At 49.0% G+C, this 15,532-nt stretch overlaps 1 protein-coding gene across 8 annotated transcripts in view; it reads right to left on the reverse strand.

The window, feature by feature from the left end:
* dennd5b (DENN/MADD domain containing 5B) overlaps nucleotides 1–15,532 on the reverse strand; it is an 84,453-nt gene that overhangs the window by 36,159 nt on the left and 32,762 nt on the right. For all 8 annotated transcript variants that reach the window (XR_015941274.1, XM_088646064.1, XM_088646063.1 and 5 more), the window contains 2 exons: nucleotides 11,839–11,948; nucleotides 8,633–9,299 (listed from right to left, as the gene is read on the reverse strand). Coding sequence is in view for 7 of the 8 variants with exons in the window: in XM_088646064.1 (XP_088502190.1) it covers nucleotides 8,633–9,299; nucleotides 11,839–11,948 (777 nt within the window). In the remaining variant the exon portion in view is untranslated. The remainder of the gene's footprint in view (nucleotides 1–8,632; nucleotides 9,300–11,838; nucleotides 11,949–15,532) is intronic.

Here is a 15,532-nt window from a genome sequence, read left to right on the forward strand (position 1 = left end):
TCAGAAAGCGACACCAAGCCCCGGGTTCGAAAAGCAGCGGACTCACAGAAAGGTGAAAATGGATCAGTTTTCAAAATCCACCCAACAGGCTTCCTCAGAATCAACAGAGAAACACGACCCAGAAGACGCAAGTGGAAACCATGTGGAATCAACTCTTAACTACCAAACTGGCTCGATGGGCTCAACGGCCTCCTCTCATTAGCAGTTGTTCTTATGTCTTTGTTCTTTCAAGACCAGTTGGATGAAATCCCATGCTGAGTTCCCAAGTGAGCAGTATGGCTCCTGAGTTAACTTATTTGCTAGCAGCTCTTTTCTTACTGATTTCTTAAGTGTCTCTTATGGGTCGCCAATTATATTATATAGTTATGAAATCTGACTTGAATTTATTGAGGTAGTTTGTTCACAGTAATCTAGTTCTACCTAAAACTCTTCACCAGAGGCTTTCCCATTGTGCGCCTTAAAACACACAGCTACAGTTTCGCTATGCTGTAGCTGAAGCTTCTCAGTCTCTGCAGTGAGGATCCAAATGTAGCAGCAGAGATCTCAGTCCAGCAGCACTGCTGCAGCTGGACTGGCACATGGATCACGGTAAAAGCACGGTAAAAGTAAAAAAAATCACAGTGAGGTAAAGCACAGTTAAATGGCAAAAGAATGGCAAAAAAAATTCAGAACATGATGAAACCATAGGAAACTGTGTCAAAGCCATGCGAATATTAATGGAATAACCATGGTGTGTCAACCTGAAGAAGGCTCCACGGCCGAAACATTGTTTTCTTACTTCTCTTTTCAGCATGGAATAAACCTATTACTTGTTCCTTCAAGGACAGGTTAGTTCACATCTCCTAAATTACAACAGGAGCAGAAGAATGCATGCTGAGAGAATAATAAGATGCGATTTATCAATATGCTGTCAGCACACCTGCACAATCGCAGTCTGTCATCATCCTCTTAAATTAATTCAGGATCTGCACTAAAGACTACAGGGCTCCCCGGAGGAAGACATCATCTTCTGTGCCAGTTTAGTCTTATGGACAATTAGCTTAAGTGGATAAGATGCAATGATCTATAGCCAAGGCTCATCTCAAACAGTAAAACAGCAAGAGTCTCTGTACTAGTGCAGATTCAAAATTACTGGGGACTCCATTTCATTTCCCAGGAGGTCTCCCCTCCAGGTACTGGGCGGGCTCACAACTGTTGAGCTTCAGTGGGCTGCCAGTGGCGAGCTGCAGAGAGATATAGCTTCTGGCAATAATAATTTATTAATAATAATTTTTATCCCAACATTGCATTTGTCGTATTTACAGAAATTACCCCCTAGAGAGCAGATCCTCTGGGTCTGCTCAGCTGGTGCACACGGAGCCCCACGATAACTACAGGACGCAGTGAAAAAAATGCTGCCACAGGTCGAGCTCATGTTAGGTAGCAGGAATCTCAGTCCAGGTGAGCCTCTGTTGCTGTTCTCAGTCCCATCTTCCTCCCACACGCCTGCTCTCTTTCCGGGACATCCTCATGGTCAGGTGGGCGACCAGCTCCTGGGCTCCTGCCAACCCCTGCTCAGCCCTACACAAGCCTGAAAGAGCACAACCTCCCTGCAGTGCCCACTGGCTGTTTAAGCTCTTGCATCAGTGCGCTGGCTGCCTTGGGGCACAGCTGTTGTTGCACAGTTGCATTACCACACAGCTGCACAGTGTTCATGCACGCTACAGACCTGCAGGCCCTGACTTCCAAAGGGGCTACAACATCTGTTACATTTCACTCACCAGCAAGATACAGTCTAACCTGCTCTCTACAGTGTGACATACCAAAGGCATTTGCACTCATTGAAACATTCTAGTTTAGGGATGCCAAGTCGTCCTTGTGGACAAAACGTTTGAGCCAGAAAAATATTTTATCTTCTATTCTGATTCTGTTCAGTGTAATGCAATCATATTTTGTTCTACTGTAAAGAATTAATCTCAGAAAGAAACATCCGCTGTGAGTAAAAATTAGCCATTGGGGAAAAAGAAAAATGCTGAATGCCCTGGTCTTTACCGTGCTCACTAAGAATGCAGGTTGCTGAAAGCAATCAACATTAGAGAAATGTAAGTATCTGAGCATGTCATTTCCCAGAGGAATTTACTGCTACCAGCTTCAGCACAGGATCTCCCAGATAATTAGCAAATGCATTAAAGGCAGTTGTGAAAATGTACTAAACGTGTGGAGTGGTCTGGAAGAGCTAGTGAGGGGCACACACAAACATGCTGGGAGGAGGAAAAATGGAAAACAGAAGTATCTTGTTTACTGAAGTATTCACCTTCATCAGTGAGAGCTGTAATTCCTACAAAATATCATCTTGGCACATCTGGATTTGGGGCTTTTCACTCTCATTCCTCCCTGCAGTTTTGCTCAAGCTCTGTCCAGATTGGGGGTGGGGGGGTGTTGGTGAATTCTAATCTTTTAGGCCCTTCACAGATTCTCAATGAGATTCAAGCCTGGGCTTTGGTTGGGCCACTCAAGGACATTCACCTTCTTGTTCTGAAGCTGTTCCAGTGTTGCTTTGGCCATGTGCTCAGGGTCGGGTTAAAATGTGGAGCTTTGTCCCAGTCTAGGGTCTTCTGCTGACTGAAAGAGGTTCCCCTAAAGTGTTTGCCTGTGCTTGGCTCCATTGTTCCCTGTATCCCAACAAGCACCCCCAGTTCTGCTGCTGAAAAGCAGCCCCAGAAGACCATGCTGCCACCACCATGCTTCATGTTGCAATGAGCAAGCACTGATGAGCCGTGTGCACTTTAAACAGTGAATGTAAAAGAATTCCAGAACTTCTTTTCTACTCTGACATTATAGAGCAATTAGTGTAGATCTGTGATAGTGACTTCCATATAAACGTGCTTCTATTTGAGTTTGAAATATATACTGTGAAGAAAAACCCAAGGGGATAAATATATTCTGAAGGCACCGTATATCTTATGATGTAACTGTGGTTCATCCCACAGGAGTGACGGATTCATTCGAATGGCCCATTAAGCCTCATGGCTCTACAGTGGTGTCATTTTCCAAGACTGAAACCAAATTACACGATAATTTTTTCTGCAAATGCAGGGTGGTTTTTCTATTATTCCTAAAGTTGCTGGAACTGATATTGCTACTGGTGATGCTATAAAAGTTCGCTTACATGTAGGTGCCTAAATCTAGCAATTTAAAGTAGGTTTTTTTTATTAAATGACAATCAAGATTTAAATTAAAGTAATAGTGTATGTCAGAAGACTGCAGATTGGTAATTTATCATTTGAAATTGCAGAAGTATGTATTGCAAAGATTTTTATATACACGTGACCTTTTCATATTAAAAAATTGATTTCTTCTAAATATAATCAGTGCTGCAGGACACTGAAACACACCAGGCTTTGGTACTATAACTGATGTCCTGTTGGTGTTCCAAGGCTGTTCTGATTTATATTGTAAATATCCAGAATTTAAATCCAATATTTACAGCTTTGGAAGTTCTTTCTGCCAGAATGCCTTGGCCCTAGAGGCAACTCGTCAGAAAGCTTACCAGATAATGGCAAAGCACGGCGTGTCACTGAAACGGGCTCGGACAGATCAGTTCATTTAGCAAACAGGATCTGCACAGCAGCGCTGCAGTTCTGAAGCCCCGGACCACACAGAGCTGAGTCATCAGTCACACACGGCGCTGAGTCATCCTGAGCTGACAGGCTGCACAGCACAGAGGAAACCTTCTTCCTCGGCCCCTCGGTTCTCCTCCTACTCAAGGCACAGAGGACTAGTGCAGGAGGCCGGTGCCACTGTGAGTTACAAACATGCTAATGAATCAGAAAAGCCAGAAAGCAGATAACGCAGTGAATTCCCCTTCTGATTTACTGACACAGCTCTTCTCCTGCTGCCAGACAAATCTAACATCATCTGAGAGCAGCTGTTTATTGTTGCAACTTCAAATGATTATTGAATAGTACTGGAAATGAAACCGCTTTTAAATCATTCAGAATGAGATATTTAGAATTACTGCCAGAACTCTGACAGCACATCAACTTTTTTTTCCCAGATCACAAGGCAGTTTTGCTCATTCCTCCAAAATAATCCCATTTAAAAAATAACAACTAAAAAGTTAAGTAACAACTCCAAGACACAGAGGCTATAACACATCTTCATACAATAACTCAATATTCCAGGCTATCTCGAGCCCAAACCAAAAAATCTCCCGGCTCTGAAATCAGCTCTGAAAAAGTGCATTAAAATTCAAAGGCTCCGCGGCTTGGAATGCCAAGTCTGCTCCGACCGCGTGAGGGATCATGGGTAAGCCGACAATAAAAGACAGTCACAGAATCCTATTACAAGCAAATCGTCCTTCAGTATAATTGAGGACGTACCTAAAATTAACTGAAATAAGTGATTGGCGTCATTGACTCTTTGTTTGCTTATTTAAGGAATATACGCCTTTGTTAGGCTCAGATCCTTCTAAATTGCATTACTTTTTTAATGCATTATCTTGATTGCAGTAAAAATTAGATCAATAATGGCCAAAAGTCACCGGTTTTAGAGTGCAGCAGTCTCAGGCTGCGCTGCAGGAAGACAGCAGCTGACCTCACCACAGGAATGAAGCCTGTGCCTTAACCAACAAGGCCGGGAGTGACTGGAGTGACCTGGCCTGCCTGACCTGGATGCAGCACAACACAAATTGTGAACCTATAACCATAGGCATGCCACAGGGGACAGAACAAATACCCCGTGTAAAAACAGGGGTGGGTTTAATGAGGCACGAGAAGGAATATATTCCTTATGAATTAAGAATGAAGCCTTGAAGAACTGTTTTACTGCACTGTACTTTTGGGGCCAGTCAAGGTCTCTCAAATGGAGATGAAATTCATGTATCCTCAGACATAGCAACATGAAGGGAACAGGACACTTGGTTTATTGCCAGGGCTGACTTGAGCTGACTGTCTGACTCTCTGACCTTGTTAACACCTTATTAGGCAACAAACTGTTACGATTTTTCTCAGAACTATAACAAAAAAAAATGTTTTTTTTTTATACTGAAATTTTGCTCACCTTGAGGAAAAAAAGCCCATGGTCCTGTTTGAAAAAGTGAGTGAGAACCTGTTAACTTCGTGCATCATCCTTTCTTTATTGTGATAAAAACATGATTTGATTCATCAGCACCGAGGGTGGTTTTCTCTGTGGAGCCTAACACACATGATAAGCTTATCTGGAGTGTACACACCCCATTTCCAGAGCCCTTTTCACCCTGCTCATTGAAGGGTGCATTTCTGCAATTTCCCTCACCAGATCAATAAAGTATCTATTAAGATACTTAATATCTTATGGGATCAATAAAGTATCTATTAAGATTTGCTACCAATATGCCTGCAGGGGGCAGCACTCAGATACAGATGGGCAGAGCCTTCATCTGGATTTAGAGATCAGGTTATTGGCCATATACAATTTCTGGTATTAGGATTTTTTTCCCCCACACACACAGACAGGGAGAGAAGCTGGGGGTCAGATAGCAGGGTCAGCCATTTATACGGAGCCCCTGGAGCAGTTGGGGTTCAGGGGCTTGCTCAGGGGCCCAACGGAGTAGGATTCCTCTGGCAGCCGCGGGATACGAGCCGGCAACCTTCCAGCCACAGGCACAGATCCTGAGCCACAGTGACACCGCTCCGCCCATTCATGCCAACATAATGAGGTGTTCAGGTCTTCCTACCTGGCAGGAAGGCTTCGCACGTGCCACAGCTGAACAGGAGGCACGTAAAACCAGCTTCCAAGTCTTTGCATTTAGGCCAACAAAAGATTTACAGGAAATTCAAGCACCTCCTAAAGCAAAGCACCCATATCCCACATCTAAATCTTCCCGGAACGTCGGACTTCTGTTCCTGTCATATACCAGGTACGGATATCTAAGGCGCAAAAGATATTGCAAGGCCCAGAGCTGTGATGCTGCTGAAGAGCATTCAAAAATAGAATGGTATTATTAAAATGCTGCCTACTCAGAACAATCGAATCAGGTCAGAGTCTTTCCATGATGAGATTATTTTTTTATATATATGCTACATTAAAACACAGCATTTTACACATGCATTGACAGTGAATATGTACAATGAATGCGACATGCTCAAGGATATTTCTATGACCTTTTCAACTAAGTCGATAAAAAAATAATTCTAGTGGGCTGGAAAAAAGAGTAATAAAACTATCTACTAGAACAGAAATATTGTGTTTCAGATCCCAGGAAGTGTGTATAAGCTGCTGTCCAAGTAACAAAATGTAGGCTAATGAAATACACCTCTGGTACAGTAATCCAAAAACACCAAAATTTAGAAATGTACTTAAGATCTGATTTGCCTCAGATAAAAGGCAAATGCTGATTTCTGACATATTCTTGGTGCTGACTCCATGATATCCCATCTCCTTACACTCCTGCAGCTCGTAGCTTGGCCTGGGCAGGCGTACTCAATCTTCCTCACACATTCGGAAAGATTTTTAATGAAATAATAACCAGCTGCCTTTTTATTACCCTAAAAATACTAAAAAGAAGTCAAAATGACCACCTGATTTAAAAGGGGCACAGGCCTTCCTCAGCTATGAAGCTGCTGCTCGACGTCTGTTGCAGAGGTTTAGGACAGCACCGCACTGAGATGATGAAACTGCAGGCTGTGCTGTGTAATCCACGTGCCCCTGGTCTACACAGCTGCACACCAAGCCAGAGGAGCTCAATTACTGTCTTTAGAAAGGCCACATTCCCTTTAACAAGTATCCAACCTGTAAAAAATATTCCCGAGGCTAAACTAACTTTATTTTATGGCATAGTTATTGTAAGATATACTGTAAAAAGCTTCACTATAAAATCTTCATCACAGGCCTATTAAAGTGCCCGAGCTCTGTAAAAAGCTTACAAAGTGCGACTAACATCCCTCAGGAGTTTCAGGATGTTAATGTGGCTCAGTGGTGATGATATTGCACTACACGCCCCTCTGCACAGATTTACCAACAGCCTCACTCCTCCCTTCTGCTGCCTCTTCTAACTCGGACCAGTCTGCACAAGAAGTCAACCCTACCCATGCGCAGCTCGATAATACCAGCTAACACACAGGCATCATTCGGCTCAATAAGAGAAGCTCAACAACAGTGAACACTGCATTTGGGATTGTTTCCTGTTCATTATTGGGAAGCTGTGTGTTTTAAGAAACTGTCCTTCACCATTCAGGTCTCTTGACAAGGACCACACAGCACACTGAGATCCTGCGGAGGAACACAGGAGAGTAGTGAGTGCCGTGTCATTCATTCTGATATTTGCATGTGCTCTCGGTGGCTGTGTCTCCTTGGACTGCTTGTGTCACAGTGACCGACTATCTGGGCGTCTGAGAAGCGGGCTCCTCTCCGAATGAGAGGAAACGACGCGAGGCGCCGCAGCAGCACAGCCACAGGGCAGGGCAGGGCAGGGCAGCTGTGCTGGCTCTCGCTCTGGGGTATACTGCCGTCTTCCTCTGCACACTTCCTGGCGGCCAGCTCCGGCCAGGCTCCGCAGCAGCTGGTGTTGGCTGCTGGACGCCTTCGGCGCAAGCCGGAGCAGAAACAATGTAAGACAGCCAAGCAGGTCACAGAGTCGAAAAACAGGAAGATGTTGAGCATCTGAACTCCTTGTTTAAACACGCAAGGGAAACAACACTGCACAGGCGATAACTTGCCTCTAACAGAATTCACGTCCCCTTCTCTGCATACACAGAAAACGCAAATACTGTAGGTGCGCAAATAGAATAGGAGAGGCGTGATGAGGAACAAACACTGAAAAGTTCTTTTACATCTTGCTGTAGAGAAAAACAAGCCCATCCCTGTTGGATGCCTAAATAAATATCGATTTTTGGACCATAACTACTGCAGACGAGTATTTCCACCCCAGTGATCACGGTGATCCAACAGCTTAATGAAGTGTAATAAGGTTTGTCTCAGTGTTTTCAGCCCTCTAGCAAGAGGCTGGCCTAGTAAACCAGCACTGTCATGAAAGTGGGAAAGCAGTGTGCTGATAAGTGCTGCTGTCTTACAGCTCCTGGACTTCTGGATCCTGGTTAGGATTTCTACCTGAGATGTGGAGTTTGCACGTGCCTGATCGAGACACTGCCCACGGGGGGGGACCCACAGGCTCAGGGGCCGGCCTCACGGGTCTGGTGTTACTGGGGTACAGGCCTGATCGAGACACTGCCCACGGGGGGGGACCCACAGGCTCAGGGGCCGGCCTCACGGGTCTGGTGTTACTGGGGTACAGGCCTGATCGAGACACTGCCCACGGGGGGGGACCCACAGGCTCAGGGGCCGGCCTCACGGGTCTGGTGTTACTGGGGTACAGGCCTGATCGAGACACTGCCCACGGGGGGGGACCCACAGGCTCAGGGGCCGGCCTCACGGGTCTGGTGTTACTGGGGTACAGGCCTGATCGAGACACTGCCCACGGGGGGGGACCCACAGGCTCAGGGGCCGGCCTCACGGGTCTGGTGTTACTGGGGTACAGGCCTGATCGAGACACTGCCCACGGGGGGGGACCCACAGGCTCAGGGGCCGGCCTCACGGGTCTGGTGTTACTGGGGTACAGGCCTGATCGAGACACTGCCCACGGGGGGGGACCCACAGGCCCAGAGGCCGGCCTCACCTTGCGAGTAGAGCAGGACCTGCATCTCCAGCAGCACGCAGGTGAAGAGCTGCAGCAGGTTCTCCACGCCCAGCAGCTCGAAGGCCTCCCTCAGGGGGTAGTCCGCCAGCGGCAGCTCGCCGGGCCCCGGCCGCTGGCACGCCACGGGCTCGTACACGCCGTGGAACTTGAGCGAGCGCCCGGGGGGCGGCAGGGGGACCTCGTACAGGATGTTGTGGATGTAGCTCTCCAGGGGCAGCGGGGGCGGCTGGGGCGCGGTGACGGCGCGGTGCAGCTGCAGGAGGAACTGGCGGCAGGCGTGCATGAAGGGCAGCGGCGCCACCAGGCAGATGGCCTTGGACACGTAGAGCGTGTCGCGGCCGGCGTCGTAGGCGCCGCAGCAGGGCGGCTTGCTCAGGGGGCCGGCCTCGCCCTCGTCCAGGCTGCTGGCCAGCGAGTCCATGCTGCAGGAGGAGGAGGCGCAGACGCTGCCTGCGTGCTCCGCCTGGTGCATCTGGTACAGCGTCTGCATGGCGCTGCAGATCTGCCTGCTGGTCACCTCCTCGTAGAAGGTCAGCACGAAGCCGTAGGTGCGCGAGCCGTCCTCCCGCGTGATGAGGTAGGAGTGGAACTGCGGCTCCCGGCTGTCCAGCTGGGTCCGGAAGGACAGCCCCTTGGGCATGCAGAGCTAGAGACAGGGCGACAGGCAGGGACAGGCGTGAGCAGCTGATCACCTGCTCATGGGAACAGCACTGCTTTGAGCCGCCAACGTGACGCAAGCACGGCTCTAAGCACCACGAGTAAGAGCAGCATTCAGGGAAGAGTGAGACTGGAACAGGAGCAGGGCCGTCCCTGAAGGGTGGACAGTCCGGCCTGCGATCTGGTGAGCACAAAACTCAAGACCAAAACTGACGCTATTAAAGACGGGCGTGCTCTCCTTCTACCACTGATTGCAGCAGCTGCGGGCGTTTCCTCGAGCAGCCCTGGGAAAGTCAAAGAGAAAACAGAAATGCTTTTCCTGACAACGTTATGTCTGACACATGTCTGGCTTCTGGCTTCTGCCCCCCCCCAAACAATTAAACCAGCAGCATCAATAGCATTAAGAATAACTGGCCCCCGATAAGAGGGTGTTTGAGGAATACAATCCAACAAGCGCAGCACTCCATGTTAAAGACAAACCCTGTAATCAGCTTCCCTCCATCCTTTTTCCCCGGGTGCAAACGTCTCTCTCCAGTAATCCCCGTGATGGAGCTTCACTCCCAGGGGAAAAGCCTCTTCTGGAATAAGCCTCTGTCTCTGTGATTTATACCAGGAATTGAAATGGGTCTCAGCATAGGTATTAAACAGCAGTGCTCAGCGGGATCTCACACAGACAAAAACTCTACACTGTCATCTCCATGGCAGAGTAACCTTACTGCTTTTTCTAACGAAAAGCAGTTGACCAGTTACCGTCTGTAAATGTATTCCTGCACTGGGTATATTCCAGAATACCACCTGATCTGGAGTTCATATGAGCAACACATTTTAGACTCTCAGTTCTATTCACCTGAGTGGAGTTAACACCAGGCGGGTGAACGGTCATAGATATTCAATTGAGCATGAGGGATGCAGGGGAGTTCAGTGGGACCAGGCAGAAATTCTTGCTCAATTATGCAGTGTTTCAGATCACGTGGCACAGAATCGCTTTCATTTCCTGAAAAGGCTTTCCCCATGCTGCAATCTGGATAATGAGGATACATTCTAATTAAAATCCATGATAAGGAGTCTGCTGCCCATCTTTGCTGAGCGGGCTGAGTCACTGTTGTGAAGTCAGGGGAAAAAGGAAAAAAACCAATATTGCAAGCCTTTCATCCTAATCCCTTAAGGGCCATTTAAGATATTTTAATTATAGGCATGTCTGAGCCAGCGCTGATGTCCTGCGGACAGAGGTGGGAGGTAGGGCATGAAAGATGACACAGTCCCTCTTCGAGACACACACACGCATGCGCTCCCCCCTCCTCGACACACGCACGCACACGCTCCCCCCTCCTCGACACGCGCTGTCGTCTCATCAGCGGGGCTCGGTGCTGCCATGGATAAAGGTGGTTCTTCCTGATGAAGGTCAAGTGGAGATGAGTTCATGGCTTGATGTGAAGAAGGCTGTGCAGCAGTGAGAAAACGTGATGGCATGGTCTCCCAAGAGAGACGGCTGCGGGCAGGATGCCAGTTCGTTTCTGCTCCACGTTAAGGTCCGCGCGCCACGAGGAGCACCTACAGGCCGCGCGGTGCAGTCTGGAGGAGTGCGTCTGCACACCGCTGCCTGCCACTGCCTTTCTGACACTCTGCACGCGTGGCACAGCGAAGACTCCGGGAGCTCCAGCAGCTCCACGACCTTTACTGGGGTCCGATACTCAACATCTCGGTGCTTTGGTTGAATGCAGACAACAACCAAAAGCTGATTGATGTATGAAGTCTGTCCCTGGCTACAGTCACAAACTTTCCCATTTACCCCGATGAAACTCAATAGCCAAGATGGAAATGGAACCACTCATAACTACAGCAGCGGCGTTCGGCCTCCTGTGTTCGACATTAAGCATGAACATGGAACAGATCAAGCTGAGGCCGCGCAGGCTCATGTGGCTGTGTCTGCAAAGAGCCATCAGCAAGGCCATTGAACAGCCCGGTAAACTGAGAGCCCATGCTGAATAATTCAGCATCTCTGATGCACTCATTGAGTCACTGAGCTGAGAATGGAAAATATGACCTTGGACCAGTGGGCCTGGTATTCACTTTCCTTTTCTTGTTCCAGAAAAGGAAGCACATACTGTACTAGGCACGGCCTTCAAACATCTTCGCTTTAATAAGGTATAAGAGAAAAAAACTCCCCGTGGAGAGCGTAGTTTTTGGTATTCAGTTAATTCAGAAGAACAGGATCATCTGCATAGGTGAGAGCAGAACATTCCCAAACAAAAGCTGTGCAGTGCGCGTCCCTACTAGATAAGATTAATCACTTTATTTCTTGGATGAGGAATCCGTCTTTCTGCAAACCCCAGCTTGCCCTCCAGGAGACACACAGACAGGGAGAGAAGCTGGGGGTCAGAGCGCAGGGTCAGTAAACCTGGAACGAAGGCGAGGGCCGTGAGACGGCCTGTTGAGCAGGAGGCCAGAGCCCCGGGACGAGCAGCCGCAGGGCAGAGACCTCGGAAGCAAAGGTGTCCGCCTGCTGTCTGCACCCCCCCAGCACTCACCATGTTCACCGCATCCTGGTCGAAGGGGTTCCACTCCACGGTCTCCGGATAGTGAGCGAGGACTTTGGACTTGAAGGTTCTCTTGAGGGGGCTCTGCTCGAAGTTCTCCCCTGGAAGGAAGAGGAGAGGAGAGGGTTTGTCCCATCGGCACCACGCCTTGACGATGCTAGGGTGAGCGGCCTGCAGCCGGGCCCGGCGCACCCCTCCACCGCTTCCCAGCCAAGCGCACAGCACCCCCGTCGCCACACCTGGGGCGCCCCAACCGATTCAGTCACTTGAACTACAGGGAATTCGCAGCCCAACAGTCATTAAGACAATATTATTAAAAAATGCAGGTGACTCGAGCCGGCCGTCCTGCTGCTGCTGTGAGCGAGCTCTTTAACACTGCACCTGCCACAACAGTCCCTCTCCCCAGGCCAGAGAGCAAGGAAACCGCTGACCAGAAACACGCCTGTCTCCCCTTTCATCTCTAGCAAACACAGAGGTCCCATTGTTCTTTCTTTCTTCCCTTAGCACCAGACGGTCTGTTCTCAACGCACTTCTCTCCCTGCTCTCCCCCAGGAGAGGAGAGGACAGCACACACACCCACCCGACTCTCGCGCTCACTCACAGCTGAAGGAGCTGGAGGGATGCGTCTCCCTGCCGTTCCAGACAGCCACAGGGCGCTGGCGTGCAGGAGCCAGAGGAGACTTGGTTTTTGAGACATTTCTGCTCTGAATTTCCACCCCGAGTGGAACCATGTCCCTCTCACAGACAAGGACAGAAAGCCCATTCACAGTGCAGCTCTCAGCCTTTTGTGAAATTAACAAAGTCTGTCATTTCTGCAGTGGGGAGGCTTATCACTGGAATTAGCACAAGGCCAACAGACACAAAGACAGAGCCACCCTGCTAAAGCACGCAGCTTGCAAATACCAGGAGTTCCTCTGCATGACTCAGAGGCTATTTCCCCCACTCACGCCCCGCGTGCCCCCCGCGACAGCTGGGCACTGTGGGTCACGCCGGCACGGCTGCAAATAACCCCCCAGGGGGCAGACCCGGAGAGGGAGGCTGGGACTGGGGTAAGAGAAGAACAGCACCGAGCTGGCCAGCACATGACACGACAGAGGCCACAGCGGACTTGGGATCGAAACCGCTGAGGCAGGGCGATTAGAACTGACAGCGAACGCGAAAGCACGGTCACTCTCGACAACGAGCCTCTGTCGCGCTCCAAACACAGGCAGCCCCAAATCACCGAGATAAACAGTCACCGCATGACAGGAAGCCCAGTCAGAGCGCCCAGTCAGAGAGGTGAAACGTCAGCAGACTGGTCACATCCAGGAGACTGAGATCTGCTGCTCTGCTGGAGGGAAAAGAGGTTATGATAACAAATGGCTCATATGTAGCCCTGAAGTGTTATTTTTGTTTTTCCAGTAATAAGTGTACAATTTAGGCATCCATTCACTACACCACTGCCAGCAACCAAGACCTTGTGTGTCCCTGTGACTCTGAGACAGAGCCTTATGTTAAGTGTCCTGAGTGTCTCTGGTGCCCTGGGCTCAGTCTGATCCTGGTGGGTCTGCTGGCTGTGAGGCTGAGGCTTGAGGCTGGACTGTCACAGTCAGGATGTGTTTCCAGTCCCAGGTTTGGTGGAACCTGGTGGAACCGTGGGAAAAGGAGTGAAAAGGAGCTTCAGCAGGATGCTACCATCGTGGCTCGAACCCTTGTCCATAGCTTCCCCCAGGCATGTTCTTCCTCCTTTGAACTGCCCTGTGGCATAGCTGCAGTGTGATGTTGTACACGTCTACTTCCTGCACACAAACGTCAAGCACCTGCCTCTCGTCCGACATGCTGCGTTGTGTCCAAGCTCTCGAGTTTCCGGTGTTCACATTATTAATGGTCATAACGACCGACTTCAGAGAGAGATACTGCACATAGGAGGAATGATCACATGAGCCAATATCAGCAGAACTGAAAGCTGGGTTAAATATACATGAGCAAATTATGCAAGAGAGGAAGCATGCCTTCACGCTGACTCTACCTACAGTGTTGGAGGGCCAGGCTGTAAAGGACAAACGGATGTACATTTCGGGGCTGTGATGATGTCGCCAGACCCCTCTCGATGTTTCAGAGATCCCAGGGGAACAGGAAAGGCTGGTGGCTCAGCTCTGCTGTTCGAGCTATAGCAAGGTCACTGTATTGCCTTGTACTACCTGGGAGAGAATCTTTTTGACCCCGGTCACAATCTCTTCCACAGGCCACACATCCCTTCAACATCCTCTTTGACAGCTCCACATTTTCACAACGTTTCCCATAAACGAGTGGGCTGCTCCTATAGCTGGAGACTGCAGAGAGCATTCAACTCCTCTGCACACAGCATTCATAAAGCCGACTTCTCATGACATGCAACTGCACGTTTGCCGACGTCATCAACAAACTGAACTCCTGTTAGTGCGTTTTTATCTTCATTCGGTGACAATGACGTTCAATATTATCACTGCATTGGGCAGGCTGTGTGGTCCCAGGTTAAATCTAAAGAGCATTATGAACTAGACATGCACGTACATGGACATTACAGCATGCAATGTGACATTTGAGGGCACATAAAATATAAAAACAACTGGAAAAGGAAAAGCTGTTGTCTCTTTCACCTGGTTATCTGTTTTCCTGTGCCTGATCGTTTGAACGAGATGCTGCTGAGGAGGTAGTGTTTCACTGTGAGTAAATCCGTTTAGTGATAAGTCCGGATTGATAACCCTGTGCGTCACAATTGCAACAACAAAAAAAAAAGACAGCTGCAAACAAGGAGAAATATATCTTTTTAGTGGATCCCAAGTCATTGCTGAAATCTCTATTTCTAAGGCAAAACAAAAGAGCCCAACTCATTTTTCCAGAGGCTGCCATCAACCTCAAAGACTGACAGCTGAGCATATATTGTACCCTCACTATATAATGTTGTAACAGCCTGACTGATTCAGCGATTATTAAAAAGTCCTTCCCCACTGCTGGTAAAGAGGTATTCTCCTGGAGAACTTCATCAGTGAAAACCAGCAATTCATTCCATAACGGGCTGTCTGCTCAGCCCTGGAGGGTTCACTGTGTGGAAATCTATAAGGAAAATTAAGCAATCAATTTACCAAAAGTCAATCAATACCACCAATAACCTGGCTAATAATGAACTGACCGAGATAACGGCGTCGCTCCGATGGTGGCTGTTGTAATAACGCGCTTTAGGGAGGCAGAGCGTCTCAGGGCAAGACGAAAGAAAAGACCATCCCTTGTTGCCAACCAACTCCTGGGTACACCGAGCTGGCACCAGAAGAGGGGAGCAAAACCCGTTCACTCCTCGGCCTTCTGAACCGAGCCACAAAGCAGAACAGTTCTCTTCCTTCACCCGTGCTCTCTTACTTAACGATGGGGTTAGCTCTGGGGGCGCTGCGGAGTGTTTTTAATCACAGCAGTAAAATCGAGGGGCGATTTCGGAGCTCGCAGCCAGACACTAGAAACAAGCAGCAGGCTCCACGGTCCCTGAAGGGCTCTGCCAGCAAAAATGTATTTCCCAGGCAAAACCTGTGGAATCAGCATTCTAATTACTCTCGATGCAGCTGCTCTCCTTGCTTCACTGTTCAGTGGGTGAAAGCGAAGATGTCTTCTGCCTTCTGCACCCATCTCCCAGGCTTCCTCCTGAAGACCTGCTGCAGGTGCAACAGACCGCACG

The sequence above is a fragment of the Lepisosteus platostomus genome, chromosome 9 (genome assembly GCF_059453375.1).
Source record: "Lepisosteus platostomus isolate fLepPlt1 chromosome 9, fLepPlt1.hap1, whole genome shotgun sequence".
In the NCBI taxonomy this organism is placed as follows: Eukaryota; Metazoa; Chordata; class Actinopteri; order Semionotiformes; family Lepisosteidae; genus Lepisosteus; species Lepisosteus platostomus.